This window comes from Mastigoproctus giganteus, chromosome 6, assembly GCF_048544385.1.
Source record: "Mastigoproctus giganteus isolate SK-2022 chromosome 6, ASM4854438v1, whole genome shotgun sequence".
Classification (NCBI taxonomy): domain Eukaryota; kingdom Metazoa; phylum Arthropoda; class Arachnida; order Uropygi; family Thelyphonidae; genus Mastigoproctus; species Mastigoproctus giganteus.
This window is the reverse complement of record NC_143580.1, coordinates 63,845,325-63,866,328: the sequence shown is the minus strand read 5'-3', so window position 1 is coordinate 63,866,328 and position 21,004 is coordinate 63,845,325. Positions and strand designations below refer to the sequence as shown.

At 38.9% G+C, this 21,004-nt stretch overlaps 1 protein-coding gene across 3 annotated transcripts in view; it reads right to left on the bottom strand.

Annotated features, from left to right (window-relative positions):
• Asap (ArfGAP domain of ASAP) overlaps positions 1-21,004 on the bottom strand; it is a 673,774-nt gene that overhangs the window by 337,935 nt on the left and 314,835 nt on the right. For all 3 annotated transcript variants that reach the window (XM_090375988.1, XM_090375990.1, XM_090375989.1), the window contains exon 18: positions 10,392-10,572. In XM_090375988.1, the coding sequence (XP_090232114.1) occupies positions 10,392-10,572 (181 nt within the window). The remainder of the gene's footprint in view (positions 1-10,391; positions 10,573-21,004) is intronic.

Below are 21,004 nucleotides of genomic sequence, written 5' to 3'. Positions count from 1 at the left end.
CAATTTGTGCAGCAGTCTTCCATGTGCAACAGTATCAAAGGCCTTTCTAAGATCCAAATATATGATATCAAAGTTATTTTTTGTATCCAGTTCCTTTGTGACTACATCCAAGTATCCAATCAAATTAGTCAGACAAGACCTTCCCTTAACAAACCCATGCTGTGTCCGAGCTATAACCGAAGTCTTGTCTAGATGATCCTGCAATGCTTCATTAACTCAGTGCCTCCATTAATTTCCCTGGAACAGAAGTTCAACTAACAGGTCTGCAATTACGCGCGTCTCCCTTTGATCCTCCTTTGTGGATTGATGTCACAGTTGCACATATCCAGTCCATGGGTACGTCCCCTGAGTCCAGGGAAGATCTCATAATTATGGCTAAGGGTTTGCTTACTTCCTTCGCCACCTCTTTAATATAACTGGATAGATTCCATCCATCCCAGGTATCTTTCTTATGTTTATCTTCAACAATTTCTCCTCCACTTTACTCTCAGTTATTACAAGATTATCTAACTTACTGCCAGAGTTTAATACACCTCTGGTATTCCCTTCCCTGAATAACTCCTCGTGTGAATGTAGACGCAAAATATTCATTTAGTTTGTTAGTTACCTGAGCAGGATCATCAACAGTTGAACCATCGATATCAAGTGGACCAATCTGATTCATCCCCTTCCTTCTAGAGTTTACATAAGTAAAGAACTCTTTGCTGTTTTTCTTTGCATCGTTTGCCAGAGATTTCTCGTAATCTGCCTTGGCCTGCCTAACCTCCTTTGTAACTTGGTTACAGACCAGCTTATATCTATCATAGGCTTCTGTGTCACATGTTAATTTATATGTATTCCATGCATTTTTCTTCTCTGTGACATGTCTAATTAGTTCATCTGACATCCATTTAGGCCTAAATCTTGAATAATATTTCTTTGTTGTTATGAAAAGCCTAGTAGCTTCCAAGATTAATCCTTTGAATGCTTCCCATTTTGAATTTGCTGTTGGTAACATCATCAGTTGGTCCACCGTAGAGAATTTAAATACTGTCTCAGACCACCGTAGTCACCTTTACGAAAGCAAAAACCCTTCCCTTTACCTCTTTGGGTAGTTACCTCTTTGAGTAAATCCCACTTCAGCACACTATGTTCACTGCCACTTAGTGGTTCCTTTATCTGCAGATGCTTGATGTATGAAGAATCACTACTGATAATCAGATCAAGAGTATCACTCCCTCTAGTTGCCTCCCGAACATGCTGCTGTAGAAAACAATCATCCAATAAATCCATAAAAGCCTTGCTAGTGTGTGAGTGTCCAACCCACAAATTCCAGTCAATCTCTGGGAAATGAAAATCCCCCCATTATAAGTCAATCTGATTTACTGGCCCACTCTATTTCTCTGCACAACTGCTCATTATACTCATCAGATTCATTTGGCCTATAACACACACACCTACTCTCATTTTTCCTTTCCCAGTGCTTATGTCACACCAAACAGACTCAACATTGCATTGTCCACCAACATCAATTGGATGCACTTCCTTAGATTTTATGTGTTTCTTAACTAACAGCATAACCCCTCCTCCCTTTCTGTCCTGTCTATCCTTGCTGTACACATTGTACTCCCCAAATTCCAGTTCTGCACTGCTTATGTCTGTGTGACAATATGTCTCTGATATCCCAACAATATCTGCCTTTGATGACCTGACTAGCCCTGCAAGTTCATTGAATTTATTAACTATACCCCTAGCATTGGTGTACATGCAAGTATACATGCACCTGTTTCATCTCTTAGTTACCCTAACACAGCCTAACAAAGTGGAACTATGACTCCCAGCAGTTCTGGAAATCCCCATTGCCTTGCTTTCCAGGCTGCTGCTCAATTGCATTTCAATAGATTTTTTTTTTTTTTTTTTTGGTAGTTGTTGGCGCATCGGCTTCTGTGGCCATAGTGCACCTCCCAAGGTTTTTGCAGTACTTTGATCCAAGCCCGAGGCGGGATTCGAACCCGCGACCTTTGGGTTGCCAGGTAGGCACTTTACCCACCTGGCTAGCCCGGTCGGCGCATTTCAATAGAAGTAGTGCAAGAATCAGTTTTATCTCTGCCAGCAGCTACTGTTAATCTATTAGTCCATGTATCCTTGTGGCACAGAAAAAAAAAAAAAGGGAAGGAGAGATTTTTTTTATAATTTGGCTTTTTAGAAAAAAAAAAAAAAAAAAAAGAAGGAAAAGGGATTTAATTTACGTTTTTTTAAATGATATGAATATATATATATAAAACTTTTTATCAGCTGGCAATGGAAGAACTCACTGTTTACACAGTGAAACACGAAGGCCATTCAAAAACAATATCACTTGGCAGTACATTTCATATCAATTTAAATATTAATCTAAAAATTTACAATAACACTTCCATATATATTGGACTATGCCAATCAAAGTTAGCATCAAACAACTTATATGTTACAAAATCAAATGGACAACAGAGTAATGATACAAGTAAGGTATGCAGATTCTAATATCAGGAGGGGGGGGAGAACTATAAATTTAATAACACCACTTGGTTAAACTATGCCCCTGCTCTATTTAAAGGAATTAGGATATCAAACAGATCAGTACATCAATCGGACTGAATAAAAATAAAATAGCTTTATTCTCTTTCCTAAAACTATGAAGACCAACTCATAACTCACAGAACAAAAACAGTTTATACTCTAAGAAACACAAAAAATCCCTTTATTAGGCAAACTCATACATAACTAAAACTTATATATATATATATATATAAGTTTTAGTTATGTATGAGTTTTAGTTTAAAAAAAAAAAAAAGATTCTTTTAAGCTATTCAATTTATATGAATTAGAAGTTCCTCCCCAAATAGCATACTTCAAAAGCTTACTGAACACTAACAGATATATATGCTTTTAAAACTTTTCTGAACCAGGTCATTCTTATTATAACACCTCTAGTAATGATAACACCTTAGGTAATAGTAATAGTGGCATGTGATTCAAGAAAGCAAGCGTATGAGCTTATGTAGCTTCGGCCAAAAAAAAAAAAAAAAAATTCACACAGCCATTCCCTCTAAATATTTGTCCAGTTCTTCCTTGAATTTATTTAAGCTATCAACTTCCACGACAGATACAAGTTTGTTCCAGCAATTAATCACCTGCTGGCTAAAGGCAAATTTCTGCACATCTATTCTATAACTGTCTTTCCTCAATTTGAATTTATGCCCCCTTAGGTTCATAATCTGAGCAAGTGGAAGAATCCCATCAGAATTCAGCGTGCTCAACCCATTCAAGGACTTGTACACCTCAATCTGATCACCTCGCAGGTGCCTAGTCTCCAGCTGCTACAATTTGCAGAAGTTAAGCCTCTCTTGGTAAGAGGATCCTTTCATTCCCCTCACCAATCTTGTTGTTCTTCTCTGTACACGCTCAAGCAAATCTACATCCTTCCTAAAATAAGGCCATCAGACCTGTACGCAGTACAGGTCTGATGGCCTTATTTTAGGAAGGTCACACCTTGATGGTCAAGGTGTGACCTGACCAACATCACACCTCGTTACCAGGTGTGACCTGATCATGATTTGATGGTCAAGGTGTGACCTGACCATTGCCTTATACACCTCCTTTTCCCGGCTAGCAAAATTCCTGTATATCATTGACAAAACCCCATGATCTGCTCTTGCAGCCTGTCTGCATTGCTCAGGAAACTTCATATCTGACTGCACAATTACTCCCTGGTATTTTTCATTTTCTATCACCCTAAGTGTAGTACCACACAGTTGGTACATTCCTCTGGGGTGGCTTCTACTCATAGCAGTACTTTGCATTTTTAAATGTTAAACTTCAGTTGCCACTTCTCAGCCCATCTGCCCAAATTTTCTAGATCCTGTTGCAGTAGCACACTGCCATTACTGACATTAACAACCCTGCCAACCTTTGCATCATCTGGAAACTTTGACACTAAGCCTGATATACCTTCATCAATATCATTGATAAATATACAAAACAAGAGTGGGCACAAAACTGAACCTTGTGGGACTCCACTAATAACGTTAGTCCATGAAGAACAGCATCCACTGATTACCACCCTCTGTCTTCTCCCACTCAACCACCATTTTATCCATTGTAGCAACTTACCCTTAATACCATTCTGCTCCAATTTGTACAGTGGTCTTCCATGTGAAACAGTGTCAAAAGCTTTCCTGAAATCTAAGTATATAATATCAAAATTATTTTTTGCATCCAGTTCCTCTGAATTTTTATGTCAAAAATTACAAGTCTTGTAAGTTCAAACAACTTAGATTTTAATTAGAAATTGTTTTAATAAGTTTATACACACATTGAAGAAAAAAATACAAAAATTCTGTTCAGCCTTTGAATAATATTTTACATAATACAAAATTATGTTAATATCACCATGCAATAGAATTGAAATTAAGTAGATAATATAACCTGCTGTTTCCACTTCAAGTAGGGGCATGATAGTCACTGATAAACTCTGCAGTTTCAATAATTGCAGGATTTCGAGGCCTCACCATTCTGCATGCATAGCTGATTTGTCAAATGCACTGCTTATTGCTTGGCTAGGCATGTAGTGAAGTATAACAGTGAATGCTACATAAATGATGGAGAATTCTCCACAAAAAGTGCTAATGTTTGTATTATAATACATAAAACTAGTGTGCATACCACTATTTGTGTACATTACTATATTCCAAAATGCATATATTTCTTATATCAAATTCTTCTTTGTGCACCGTAGCATATATTGTCTCACTGAGAAAACTTCCTTGCAGGTACATGAGACATCATATTGAAACTAATCACAATAGTCCATTAGAATGGTGGTTTATAAAACTGTGGTACCAATGATTTTGTGCAAGAGATCTCTATTGCAACTTGTTTTGATGTCATCAATACCCATTCTAAACTGATTCAGCCATATGTAGTTGTTGTTGTTGTTGTTTTGGTTTTTAGGAGCATTAGCAACTAAGGCCATATTACTCCAGATTCAGCCATACAAAATTTATGCACTTGTCAGGAATAAAACAGCAAGCACAAAACATTATTTTCTCAAGGTGTGAATGTATATATAGCAACACATTTTCTGTCAATCATGTTAAATGATGATTATTATTATTTCAATCATGTTGAAAGACTGTTTCTATTCTTTTAATCCAAAACAAATGTAAAACAAGGAAAATTTAAACCAAACAAGGAAGCAACATAAACCAAAACATCATACAGCCAGACCAAAACAAACCACTATTTCAACTGACATGGTGGCACAGAATTCTGTTTAGCACCATTTAAATTGTTAATTTAGCTGACTTTGTTACCATGATAAATGATAAAAAAAAAATAATTAACAAATTTCACATATTATATCATAGTAGTCAGCACTAATGTGCTCTGTCTCATTTTTTGCATGTACATGAACTGTCCAGCAATATGTACTCTGTTTTTCTGGTATATCCATGAAAACCGATAAAAACATTAGCATTGGTAGAGTTCTTAATACTTAATAGAGTTCTTGCATCATATGCCTCTTGTTAAAGAGAGCTTATATAGCATCGGCCAAAAAAAAAAAAAAATTTCCCCTTCCCATTTCGCCCATTCATTCGCTCCAACAGTCTGTCCAGTTCTACCTTGAATTGATTTAAGCTATCAACTTCCACAATGACAGATGGAAGTTTGTTCCAGCAATCAATTACCCACTGGCTAAAAGCAAATTTCAGCACATCTATTCTACAACTGTCTTTCCTCAATATGAATTTATGCCTCTTCAGGTTCGTAATCTGAGCAAGAGGAAGAATCCCATCAGCATTGAGCATGCTCAAACCATTCAAGGCCTTATACACTTCAATCAGATCACCTAGCAAGTGTCTAGTCTCCAGACACTGCAATTTGCAGAACTTAAGTTTTTCTTGGTAAGAGTAGCAATTTGTTCCCCTCACCAATCTTGTTGCCCTCTTCTGTACTCAACTGTAATGCAATGTACTCAATTAGTATATTGCAATTGTACATTGTGATTGGACATCAGTACAGTACATTGTAATGCAATATACTCAAATGTAATGCAATGGAAGACAAAACCTCCCATACAAAAAAAGCATGAATGTCAAAATCAAAAATGAAAACCATGCTTTTTACTTTCTTTGATACTAAAAGAATAATTATGGCTGAACACATCCCAACAAATCAGACTGTCAATCAACATACTACACTGAAGTTCGGACAAGGCTGTGTGGAAAATTTCAAAGGAAGAAATCTGAACTGTGGAAGGATGGTTAAATGGTCCCTCAAGACTCCAGCACACAATGCATTTTCTGTTCTCCAGTTTCTGGCCCAAAAATATATCCCTGTGTATGAACATGCATCCTACTTGCTAGACCTAGCCCCTTGTGACTTTTTCTCTTCCCTAAACTGAAAAGTGTACTTAAGGAAACCCATTTTCAGTGCATGAAGACGTTCAGAAAAAACGATTGAAGTGTTAAAAGGGCTTAAAGAAGATGACTTCGAGAAATGCTTCTCGGCTTGGAAAAAAACGTATGGAACAATGTGTGTAAGGCGAAGGCAATTATTTTGGAGGGGATAACTTCTTGTAAGGCATGACATATTTCATTTTTATTTTATTTTAGCAGCCTCGTAATTTAACAGCCACACCTTGTATATTCCATATTAGTTAGGACAATATATAAAACATAAGAGGGGTAGACAAAAAAATGGAAACACCTGTGATAAGAGTTACAGATATGCACTAATACGGTGTTGGCCAAACCTCTGCTTTTAAAACAGATTCCATTTTACATGGAATAGATTCAAATAAATCTTGAACTGCCTTAAGAGGAATACTAGACCATTCTTCATGGAGGAAATTTGCTTCTCACTCTCTCCCCTTCAAATACACCCACATTCTCAGTAACATTTAAGTCTGGTAATTGTGCAAGCCCATGGGAGATACTTGGCCTCAGTTTCATGCTCCTCAAACCAATACAGGACACATCTGGCTGTGTGTATTAGAGCATTACCATCTTAAAACATGGCTTCATTTGTGGGAAACAATGTTTGCACAATGGGAATTGAACCTGCTCACTCAGCCTATCAAGGTAATCAGAGGCAGCCATTAAGAGTGATGATAGGACCTGAAAAATATCAAGATGTTCAAACTGTTCTAACCATTGCTGAGTCTCCTTCATGTTTGGCTGTTGTTGTTATTTGGTTTTTAGGAGCATTAGCAACTAAGGCCATATTGCTCCGGGATATGCGGTGGTCATTCCCTGACCTTTCCGCATCCTCTGTATTTGGTGGTGACGGGCTCGAACCCTGGTCTAATCAAGAAGCGTGTGCTACGCACTGCTGCTCCTTCCCACCTGGCTATGGAGGTGCCCCCTTCATATTTGGCAGTTGGATAGTCAGGTTGATGCATTTCATTTGGAATTCAGCAGAAAACTCTCCCTGATGTTGGAAAAAATGTGAATGATCTTGCCTGAAAATATGGCATGTTTCCAATCATCAAATGTCTAGTTTTTGCGCTCCTCACACTACTGAAGTGGTTCCCCAACTACTGAGATCTACGGTACCTTTCAAAATCAAAAAAGTTCGCAGACCCCTTCAAATATCAAAAAATGTTTGCGGACCCCTATATATAACATATGCATATATAGGGTAGACCACCATTTCGTGGACCCCCCTGGAACTGGTATATGGACCATAGTTTGGGAAACACTACACTACTGCATCAGTAACAAGTGGCTTGGCAATAGCTCAGCCCTAAATTTCAGCTTGATGAAGTTCTTGCAGAACTGTTTTGGTAGAAACTTGATTGCTGAAACACATTGTTCTGCAGTTATTTTTGAAGCAGTAGTTTTATCTTTTCAGCCTACAATCTTTTTCAGTGTTCAGCAGTCACTTTCAGTCAGCTTCAATTTTCTGCCACAATTCATTCTATTGGATTTTGTTTTTCCATACATGGTGAATGCAGACATCACTTTCAATACAGTTTCTCTGAATACATTAAACAAATCAGGAATTTTAGTCACTGATGCTCCTGCTAAATCTGCATCAATAATTTGACCTCTTTGGAAGCAGACATGTCAATCACTTTTCTTCATTTCACCATTTGATATCAGTCTTAATAAGCATCTCTAAATAAACATCAGCTTTTACTGTCTTTCCTTCATACACTAGTGTGCAAAATTTAAGGACCAGTCAGGTTTTCACCTGAAGCTTCTCATACGAGTGGCCTGGATATAGGAAAAGCATACCAAAGACTGATAATCACAGTAAAGATGTTGACCTGTCTGATCACATCTCCTTCATTCTGAGATCTCTTTGGCTGGAGGATTTCACCTGCCCAGCTCAGAGCCACCCCAACTATTTGCCCTCTTCATGCACGCCTCCACCTATCAGATCGTTTCCTACCATACCAGATGCTCGGACGAATCCAGGACATCGACGCCGACCTTAAGAAATTTGCCATCAACCAACAATATAGACATGGGATACTTGGCCCAACACACTCTATAGACCGCAATCTGTCAGCTGCATCTGCCAATCTCCTTAACTAATAGAGGGAATGGTGACCACAGGGGATGTAGCACCACCATCTCTTGACAAAGCATTGCAACTCATCAACGGAAGTGAAACTGCCCCAGTTGGAGACCCCTGTGAATTAATTAGTGAGCATAATGGGAAACGAGCCTGACAGTGCTCTTGTTGCTCTTTCCCATGAACTGTGAGGACAATAGTCACTACTGTAAATTGTTTACGTATTTTTTTCATTATGTTTTATCCCTATATAATTTAATGTCATCTTGTTTTTGTTTCTTTAATGTCTTATAGTATTTAATACTTTTGTAACATATCTTATCTGTAAACCCCTGGCATTTTGGCTGTGAAGGGAAAGTTGCAATACTTAACCTTGTAACCAGTTACAATCAAATGTTGCAATAAAGATTCTCTCTCTCTCTCTCTCTCTCTCAAAGAAACCTCGTGAGGTACAGAAATGAAGGGAACAACACCGACACAACAACAGAAACAAAACAGTACAGAGGGACTTCATTCAAAAATGGCAACATAGCACTGGCTGCCATGATACAGATGCATCACTGCCAAAGATGGAACAAAGGGAACACGTGGTCCTCAGTAGGAGATATGGCCACCCCTAATGTCTATGCAGGCTTTGCACCGCCTGCCCATACTTAGAACAATGTTGTTGATAAATTCTTGCAGTAACATTGTCTATTCCTCTGTCAGCGCCATCTTCAGCTGGTGAACATTTTCTGGTGGGTGTGGACGTGTAGCTAGGCTTCTCCCCAGAGCATCCCATATGTGTTTGATGGGATTTAGATCGGTGGAACGGGCAGGCCAATCCATACGAACAGTGTCCTCACTTTCCAAAAGCATATCAACAGCTGCAGTGTGATGGGATGTGGCGTTATCATCCATAAACACAAACTCGGGGGCCAATGGCACCTCGGAACAGATGCACATGGGGAAGGATTACCTCAGTACAGTAGTGTGAACCGGTTACAGTACCGCCTTCCAGTATCTGGAGTTGTGTACGTCCATCCAAGACAACACTTCCCCAGACAAGAACACCTTGACCGCCACGTCGATAGCTTTCAGTGATGTTTACGGGGGTGATACCATGTGCCAACCTCTCGCCAGATTAGCTGACATCCAGAATCGTCGCTGAGACGAGACTGAATCTACTCTCATCAGTAAAGAGTACCTGAAGTAAAGATTTTGTGGTTGTAACCTTTAGAAATAGTGTTGGTCCGTAAGTACTACACTATTGTGCAAAACTATCTTTAAGAAACAAAAAATCATCACTGCATGTCCATAAATATGTCACACAGCCATTACAGAAAATGCCTCTTTTCATATCAGGTGTTTCCATTATTTTGTCCCCTCCCATATACTTCAGCCTATTACATATATAAAAATTATTAAAAAATTAAAAAACATATTATATATAATCAATACTATTAGTTCTGTTTTCATGTTTATTTCAAATCTGGTGTGCTTCACAGTGCACAGAATTGAAATGTGACAATAATTATGTATGCGTCTTCCCACAAAGTGGCATCCAATATTGAGAGAGTACTGTTTTCACTTTTACTCTGTGAAAAGAATAATAAATCCCTCAAAAACAACTAGGGTTAATTTAGGTATTTACTGAACTAGTGGGAGAAGAGAAACCAGCAATCCGAAACTATAAACAAGCACAGTATCAACATCTGTCTAGTAACTTGCTATTCTCCAAGCAAAATAGTCTACTATGATTTCACATATTATGACAATAACCACAATTTTTTTACAAAATATCAGTTAAGAAATCCTAAATTTCACTTTAAATTTAAAAAATAAACTAATCATTTAAGAAAACTTACACTGTTTGGCAAAATACATGTTAGATCCACACCCTCTACAAATGCTTGTAACAATTGATATAGGTGACGAGATGTAATGGCATGTTCCAAGTCATTTTTCAGATCGTTTTCATCAGAACAGGTCCTGAGTGCAAACTTCTTTTCAAGATATTTTGCCCTTATGAATTCATATCTTTCCTCCCTAAAATTAAGAATATTTTGCTCAGATATATCAGATTTTTAATAAAGATAGTAAAATATCAAAAATTCAATTTTTCTATCATATATATATCAAAGAAGAAAAATGCATGGGATGCATATAAATTAGCAGGTGACACAGAAGCCTAGGGCAGATATAAGCTAGTCTGTAATCAAGTCACAAAGGAGGTTAGGCAAGCGAAGGCTGATTATGAGAAATCCTTGGCAAAGGATGCAAAGAAATACAGACTTCTTTACTTATGTAAACTTTAGAAGGAAAGGAATGAATTAGATCGGTCCACTTGATGTTCGTGGTTCGACTGTTGATGATCCTGCTCAGATAGCTGAAAAACTGAATGAGTATTTTGCATCTACATTCACACATGAGGAATTCTATTAGGAAGGGGAGGACAGAAGTTTACTAAACTCTAACAGCAAACTAAATGATTTTGTAATAATGAGAAGAGCAAACTGGAGGAGAAATTGGTGAAGTTAAACGTAAAAAAGGCACCTGGGACAGACGGAATCTATCCAGTTATATTGAAGGCGGCAGCGAGGGCAGTAAGCATACCCTTGGTCATAATTATGAGAGCATCCTTATATTCATGGGAGGGGGGGTTCAGATGGACTGGAGATGTGAAAATGTATCCAGAAAGGGAGTTTGAAGGGTGATGTAAATAATTATAGACCTATTAGTTTAACTTCTGTTTCAGGGAAAATAATTGAGTCACTGGTTAAAGAAGTGATGCAGGATCACTTAGAAAAGGCTGCAGTAATAGTTCAGACATAGCATGGGTTTGTTAAGGAGAAGTCTGGTCTGACCAATTTGACTGAGTACTGTGATGTGGTCGCAAAGGAACTGGATGCAAAAAAATAATTTTGATATCATACTTGGATTTCAGGAAAGCTTTTGATACTGTCGCACATGGAAGACTGCCGTACAAATTGGGGCTGTATGGCATTAAGGGCTAGTAGTTGCAATGGATAAAGGGCTGGTTGAGTGGAAAACGGCAGAGAGTGGTAATCAATGGATACTGCTCTATGTGGACTAATGTTATTAGTGGAGTGCCTCAGGGTTTGGTGCTGAGCCAACTGTTGTTTTGTGTATTTATTAATGATATCGATGAAGATATTTCAGGCATAATGTCCACGTTTGTGAATGATACAAAGGTTGGCAGGGTTGTTAATAATAGTAAAGACAGTAGGCAACTCCAACAGGATCTAGAAAAGTTAGGTAGGAGGGCTGAAAAGTGGCAACTGAAGTTTAATATTGACATATGCAAAGTACTGCATATGGGTACCAACTGTGTGGTATTACACTCAGAGAGGGGAGAATGAAAAAGACCTGGGGGTAATTGCACAGTTGGATTGAAGTTCTCTGTACAGTGCAGACTGGCTGCCAGAGCAGGTCATGGAGTTTTGTCAATGATATACAGGAATTTTGCCAGCAGAGACAAGGAGGTGATTATAATTTTGTATAAGGCAATGGTCAGGCCACACTTTGAGTATTGCATATAGGTGTGGAGGCCTCATTTTAGGAAGGATGTAGAGTTGCTAGAACGAGTGCAGAGAAGGGAAACAAGACTGGTGAGAGGAACAAAGGGGTTCTCCTACCAGGAGAGGCTTAAATTCTGTCAGTTGCAACATCTGGAGACTAGGCACCTGCAAGGTGATCTGACTGAGGTGTACAATCTCTTGAATGGTTTGAGCAGGCTCAATGCTGATGGGATAGTTCCACTTGCTTAGATTAAGAACCTGAGGGGGTATAGATTCAAACTGAGGAAAGACAGTTGTAGAATAGATGTACAGAAATTTTCCTTTAGCCAGTGGGTGGTTGATTTCTGGAACAAAGGTCCATCTGTCATTGTAGAAGTGGATAGTTTAAACAAATTCAAGGCAGAATTAGACAAACATTTGGAGAGAATGGATGGGTGAAATGGGGTAATTTTTTTGGCTGATGTTGTATAAGCTTGCCTTCTTGCATCATATGCCTCTGCTAATGTTAATATCCAAAGTATATTTCATATTGCATTTGTTCATTGCATACTACACTGGAATTTTTAATATTCAACAAAATCTCACTTTTTTAATTGTAGAATGAAGGCATTGTGATTTACATTTCATCACATATGATTTACATTGTGTTAACGCCATGTGTAGTATTTTAGAACCACTGCAAAGAAAGAATGATAGAACGATTATTAAAACTGTGAATCCAAATGTACATTTTGAAAACTGTGTGAATACATAAATTTCCCTCCTGAGGTGTTTTGGTCCCTGTAGAAGAGGTCCATCTTTTGGCTATTTAGACTTGGATTTATGTTCACATTAAAGTTTCTACCACTGTCTAACAATTGCACTAAATTGCTAATAACTTGTTTTATATGAACCGAATCACCAAAAAGGTGAATTTGATATTTATATAAAACTCAAGGTATCCTTCCGTACAGCTGTTTGGAACTTACTTGCCTCTCGTTAAATGATGAGTGACCTGTATTAGCAAATTTATACCAAATAAATAATAATAAGTCATGTGGTGTGTTGAGTTTTAGATAGATAACAAAATCATTTTTGGTGATGCTATTTGTATGAAACAACATTGGCAATTCAGGTTAACTCAGGAATAATGGTGTCATCTTTAATACAGTAGATCTTCATAAATCCAGCATGTTTGGACCCAGCACATGCCAGATTTTTAAAATTCCAGCTTTTTGAAGGTTTATTATTATTAGTAGTAGTTGTTGCATATGATGCAAGAATGCTAGTCTATAAAGCAGTGGTTGCCAACAGGTGGTTTGCGAACCCCAGGAGTTCGCAAAGTTGTTCCAGGGGGTTCACACTAAAAATTCTGCAATGGTGTCTGCTTAGATTTACATAGGTATATTATTGTAAACTACAAAATATAACTAATAATAAAGTAAAATAAAATTAAATAAAAATTAAAGAATTGCCAAGGAAAGAAACCACATCTCCCACAATTCCTTATAATTACTTAACTATCTTACAGTATATCATATTAAATAAATATCTAAAATTATTTCTTGACTAAATGTCTAAGAGTATGAAAAAGGTTGTTTATGCATGGCTACTGCACTTCCATCATTTCTACTACCCAGGTAGTATGCATGCATTGTTTGATTACGTCTCATATTGTGAATACCTTCACAATGAGTTGCCAAGGTATTGTACTGCTTTGAATAAGTAATGCTTCACTAGTGGAGAAATGTCACTTATTCTCGGCGGATGGCACCAGTTCGAAGCTTGTTGGCTTACTCATCGGTGGGTGGGCAGCATGGGCGTCCGCAGAGGGGGGGCAAACAGGGCACTTGCCCCTCCCTGGGATCAAGTAAAGAATTCCACAAATTATAATCGTAAAAGTGATTGAGATATGTAACCTTACACCCTTGACCATGGGACGCTTTGTCTGCCTTAATGATTAATGATCTTGGTAAAACACCTCCCACCATTCTCAACATGCCCCATTCAATGCTTCCTGTGGTCTTCCGTCAAAAGGACGTCAGAAGAATTTTGACGAACCTTGATGCTATGAAAGCTCCAGGTTCTGATGGTATTTCTCCACTTGTTCTCAAAACCTGTGCTCCTGAACTTACTCCGGTTACTTGTCGCCTTTTTTCCCCTTTCTTATTCGAATGGTGTTTTGCCTTCTGCTTGGAAATTTAGTTATATCCAGCCAGTTACCAAAAAGGGTGACAAATCTCTCCCATCCAATTATCGTCCCATTGCAATTACTTCTACTCTTTCTAAAGTAATGGAGAAATCAATTAAACGCCAACTCTTAAACCACCTAGAAATCTTCCGTCTTATCAATGATCGCCAGTATGGATTCCGTCAATGTCGTTCCACTGCTGATATCCTGGCATATGTTACCCATTTATGGACAAATTCAAAGGAAAAGTTCGGTGAAACACAAGCAGTTGCTCTCCACATCTCAAAGGCTTTCGATCATGTTTGGCATAAAGGTCTTCTAAACAAGCTTCCATCTTATGGTTTTCCAACTGTTTTTTGTAATTGGTTATCCAGTTTTCTCTCTGATTGCTCACTGAGGGTGATGGTAGATAGCTCTCTGTCTTCTAAGTTCTCCACTAATGCTGGTGTTCCCCAAGGCTCAGTACTTTCCCCCACACTTTTCCTCTTGTATATTAATGACCTTCTTCCATTGACTGGAAATCATATCCATAGTTTTGCAGATGATAGCACATTGCATTCCATATTCCATTTTTAGAAACCTTACCCTGCTCAATCAGCTTCAACTTCTCAAATATCCGCTGCCAATTCCTTAAATGCCAATCTCCAGGTAATTCTCCATTGGAGGAAAGACAACTTAGTTGATCTCAATCATTCTAAAACAGTTGCCCTCTGAATCACAGCCTTTTAAAATGCACTGCTTGCTTGATGTTTGTGGAGCAATCAGGTACAGGATATTACCAAGAGGGATGTCTGTGCATGCGCAATGTAACGAGTGTGAGGAAATGAGGCGAAAACTCAGTGTCGTTATCGGTCTATATGAGAGCATGAAGGACAGGGTGGATGCCCTTGAAGGATCTAAATTGAGGTGGTCATCAAGCTCTCGGCAGCCCACATCAACGACAGAGCTTGCACTTGATCATCATGCAACACAGCGGCAACCCCCTAGGCAGAATGCACTGGTCCCACAGGAACTAGTAGTTGTTGGTGATTATATTGTCAGGGAAATGGGAAACATGCTACGTAAAAAAAATAGGTGAAACAGGAACAAGGTATCTCTGCCAGGGGCAGAGGGTGATGACGTTCTACAGCAGATATCACCTTTTAAGGGCACAAAAGGTGATACTGTTGTACACGTTGACACTAATGATATTAAGAGTAGGAGACCGACAGAATTACTTAACAAGTACAGGTCACTGTTGAAAAAAAAAAAGCCGTGAATTAGGCTTGAATTTGAAAGCGTCTGCAATTTGGCCCAGACACGACAGGAGGGAGTATATGATGTGAGCTTTGCAGATCAATTTGGCCCTGGAGAGATTGTGCAAGGCTCAAGGGGTAGAATTTTTTTCAGCTTGGTCTGTACTTGTTAACAGGAGAGACTGATTCTACAGGGATGGGATACACTTAAATAGGAAGGGTGCAAGAATATTTGCTGATGCTATTGAGACAGTGTTAGGTGGGTCGGAAAACTGCTAGCTTGGGGGGATACAAGGACTAATAGATTAACAGTAACCACTGGCAGAGGTGAAAGGTGATTCTTGCACTGTTTCTATTGGAATGAGCAGTAGCCTGGAAAACAAGATGCAGGTTATTTCAGATACTGCTGAGAGTCATTGCGGTACAGTAAACACATGGGTTGTGTTAGGGTAGCTAAGAATAGGAACAGGTGTATGTACACCAATGCTAGAAGTTTGGTAAATAAATTTGATGAATTTGAGGTATTGCTCAAAATATCAAAGGCAGATATTGTTGGGATATCAGAGACGTGGTGTGACATAGATATAAGGAATGCAGAACTGGAATTTGGGGAGTACAATGTGTACAGGAAGGAGGGATTATGCTATTAGTTAAGAAACACAAAATCCAAGGAAGTGAAGCCAGTCGACATCGCTGGACAATGCAGTGTCGAGTCAGTTTGGTGTGACATAAGCATTAGGAGATCAAAATTGAGAGTAGGAGTGTGTTATAGGCCTAATGACTCTGATAAGTATGATAAGAAACTGATTTACTGGCCCACTCTATTAACCTGTACATGAACTGTACAGGGAAATAGAGTGCACCAGTAAATCAGAGAGTCTTATAATGGGGTATTTTAATTTCCCAGATATTGACTGGAATTTGTGGGTTCGTCAATCACACGCTAGCAAAGCTTTTGTGGATTTATTGGATGACAGTTTACTACATCGGCATGTTCGAGAGGCAGCTAGAGGGAGTAATACTCTTGATCTGATTACCAGTAGTGACTCTTCATGCATTAAGAATCTGCAGATAAAGGAACTACTAGATGGCAGTGATCACACTGTGCTCAAGTGGGATTTACTCAAAGAGGTAACTACCATCAGGGGTAAAGGGAAGGGTTTTTGCTTTAGTAAAGGCGACTATGGTGGTCTGAGACAGTATTTAAATTCTATACGGTGGGACCAACTGATGATGTTACCAACAGCAAATTCAAAATGGGAAGCATTCAAAGAATTAATCTTGAAAGCTACTAGACTTTATATACCAACTAAGAAATATTGTTCAAAGATTAGACCTAAATGGATGTGAGATGAACTAATGAGACATATGGCAGAGAAGAAAAAGGCATGGGATACATATAAATTAATGGGTGACATGGAAGCCTACGATAGATATAAGCTTGTCTGTAACCAAGTCACAATGGAGATTAAGGCAGATTACAGTGTCTGGAGACTAGGCACCGGCGAGGTGATCTGATAGAGGTGTATAAAGGCTGGAATGCTTAATGCTGATGGGATTCATCCTCTTGCTCAGAATAATCACCCGAGAGGGCATAAATTCAAATTGAGGAAAGACAGATGTAGGATAGATGTGCGGAAATTTGCCCTTTAGCCAGCGGGTAGTTGGTTGGTGGAACAGACTTCCATCCCTTGTTGTGGAAGTTGATTAAATTTAAGGCTCAGCTGGACAGGTATTTCGAACGAACGGAGGGGTGAAGTGGAAGGTTTTTTTTTTTTTTTTTGGCTGATGCTGCATAAGCTTGCTTTCTTGCATCATATGCTTCTGCTAATGCTAATTATGAGAAATCCTTGGCAAAGGAGGCAAAGAAAAACAACAAAGAGTTCTTTACCTATATAAACTCTAGAAGGAAAGTGATGAGTCAGATTGGTCCACTGGATATTGATTGTTCAACTGTTGTTGATCCTGCTCAGGTGGCAAACAAACAATGAGTATTTTGCATCTACATTCACCCATGAGGATTATTCAGGGAGAGGAATGCCAGAAGTGAGTTAAACTCTGGCGGTAAGCTAGATGATTTTGTAATAACTGAGAGGAAACTGGAGGAGAAATTGTTGAAGATAAACATAAAAAAGGCACCCGGAGTGGACGGGATCTATCCAGTTATATTAAAGGAGGCAGCAAAGGAACTAAGCAAACCCTTAGCCATAATTATGAGAGCTACTTTGGACTCAGGGGAGGTACCCGTGGACTGGAGATGTGCAAATGTGACCCCAATTCATAAAGGAGGATCAAAGGGCGACACAAGTAATTATAGACCTGTTAGTTTAACTTCTGTTCAGGAAAATTAATGGAGGCACTGGTTAAAGAAGCACTGCAGGATCATCTAGACAAGATTTCAGTTATAGCTCAGACACAGTATGGTTTTGTTAAGGGAAAGTCTTGCCTGAACAATTTGATTGGATACTATGATGTGGTCACAAAGGAACTGGATGCAGGGAATAACTTTGATATCATATATTTGGATCTGAGAAAGGCTTTGATACTGTTGCACATGGAAAACTGCTAAACAAATTGGAGCAGCATGGCATTGGAAGCAAATATCTGCTATAGATAAAGGGATGGTTGAGCAGGAGAAGAAAGAGTGGTAATCAATGGACACTGCTCGTCGGGGACTAAATTTATTAGTGGAGTCCGTCAGGGTTCAGTGTTGGATCCATTGTTGTTTTCTGTATTTATAAATGATACTGATGATGGGATATCAAGCTTAATGTCCAAGTCTGCAGACGATAGGAAGGTTGGCAGGGTTGTTAAGAACACTAATGATAGTCCGTTGCTGCTGCAACAGGATCTAGAAAAGTTGAGCAGATGGGCTGAGAGGTGGCAAATGAAGTTTAACATTGACAAATGTAAAGTACTACATATTGGAAGCAGTAACCAAAGAGTGATGTATCAACTCACCTATACACAGTACTCAAGGTGAGCCCTTATCATTGCCTTATACAAAGAGATAATCACCTCCTCTTCCCTCAAACAAAATTCCTGTATATCATTGACACTGACAGTGGTAGAGAATGAAAAGCACCTGGGGGTAATTGTGCAAGAAGATATGAAGTTTTCTGAGCAGTGCAGACGGTCTGCAAGAGTAGCTCAGTGTCTTGTCAATGATATACAGGAATTTTTCTAGCAGGGATAAGGATGTGATTATCCCCTTGTATAATGCGATGGTCAGGTCACACCTTGAGTACTGTATACAGGTCTGGAGACCTCATTTTCAGAAGGATGTAGAGCTGTTGGAACGAGTACAGAGAAGGGCCACAAGATTAGAGAATAGGACAAAGGTTGCTCTTATGAAGAAAGGCTAAAGTTTTGCAAATTGCAGTGTCTGGAGACTAGGCACCTGCGAGGTGATCTGATTGAGGTGTATAAAGCTTTGAATGGTTTTAGCATGCTCAATGCTGATGGGATTCTTTCTCTAGCTCCAAATAATCACCTGAGAGGGCATAAATTAAAATTGAGGAAAGATAGATGTAGGATAGATGTGGGGAAGTTTGCCTTTAGCCAGTGGGTAGTTGGTTCGTGGAACAGACTTGCTTCCTTTGTTGCGGAAGTTGATAACCTAAATAAATTTAAGGCTGAGCTGGACAGGTATCTGGAACAAATGGAGGGGTGAAATGGGAGTGGTTTTTTTTGGCTGATGCTGCATAAGCTTGCTTTCTTGCATCATATGCCTCTTCTAATGCTAATTCAACGTGCTGAACCCATACAAGGACTTTTACAGCTCAATCATATCAACTCAATGATGCCTAGTCTTCAGCCACTTGAATTTGCAGCCCTTAAGCCTTTCTTGGTAAGAGGACCCCTTCTTTCACCTTATCAATCTTGTTGCGCTTATCTGTACATGCTTGAGCAACTCTACATCCTTCCTAAAATAAGGCCTCCAAACCTGTACACAGTACTCAAGGTGTGGCTTTATCACTACCTTATACAAAGAGATAATCACTTCCTTTTCCCTCAAACAAAATTCCTATATATCATTGACAATACCCTATGACCTGCTCTGGCAGCTTGTATGGATTGCTCAGAAAACTTCATATCTGACTGCATAATTCCTCCCAGCTCTTTTTACATTTTTTACCACCCTAAGTGTAGTACCACACAGTTTGTACATTTCTTCGGGGTTACTTCTATTCATATGAAGTACTTTGCATTTGTCAATGTTCAACATCAGTCGTCAATTCTCAGCTCATCTGCCCAAATTTTCTAGATCCTGTTGCAGAAGCACACTGCCATTACTGTCATTAACAACCCTGCCAACTTATGTATCATCAGCAAACTTTGACAATAAACCTGATATACCTTCATCATATTTATTTTGATAATATTATTCATCATAATATTTATTCATCATTATATTTTGTATATTTATCAATATCATTGATAAATATACAAAACAACAGTGGGCCCAATACTGAACCGTGGGGAACTCCACTAATAACATAAGTCCAGAAAAGCAGCAAAGTACAGGTCACTGTTGAAAAAAAGCTGTGAATTAGGGTTGAATTTGAAAGTGTCTGCAATTCTGCCCAGACACGATAGGAGGGACTGTATGGTGAGAGCCCTGCCAATCAATTAGGCCCTGAAAAGATTGTGCAAGGCTCAAGGGGTAGAATTTTTTTCAGCCTGGTCTGTACTTGTTAACAGGAGAGACTGCTTCTACAGGAATGGGATATACTTAAATAGTAATGGTGCAAGAATGTTTGCTGATGCTACCGAGGCAGTGTTAGGTGGGTCGGAAAACTGCAAGATTGGGGGGATACAAGGACTAATAGATTAACAGTAGCCACTGGCAGAGGTGAAAGTGATTCTTGCACTGCTTCTATTGGAATGAGCAGCAGCTTGGAAAATAAGATACAGGATATTTCAGAGACTGCTGGGAGTCATTGGGGCACAAGTAAACACATGGGTTGTGTTAGGGTAGCTAAGAAAAAGAACAGGTGCATTTATACTTGCGTGTACAACAATGCTAGGAGTTTAATAAATAAATTTGATGAATTTGAGGTATTGCTCAAAGCATCAAAGGTGGATATTATTGGGATATCAGAGATGTGGTGTCACACAGATATAAGGAATGCAGAACTGGAATTTGGGGAGTACAACATCTACAGAAAGGATAGACAGGATAGGAAGGAAGGAGGGGTTACGCTATTAGTTAAGAAACACATAAAATCCAAGGAAGTGAAGCCAGTCGACATCACTGGACAGTGGAGTGTCGAGTCAGTTTGGTGTGACATAAGCATTGGAAGATCAAAATTGAGAGTAGGAGTGTGCTATAGGCCTAATGACTCTGATGAGTATAATAACAAATTCTACAGGGAAATAGAGTGGGCCAGTAAATCAGAGTCTTATAATGGGGGATTTTAATTTCCCAGATATTGACTGGAATTTGTGGGTTGGTCACTCACACACTAGCAAGGCTTTTGTGGATTTATTGGATGATTGTTTTCTACATCAGTATGTTAGGGAGGCAACTA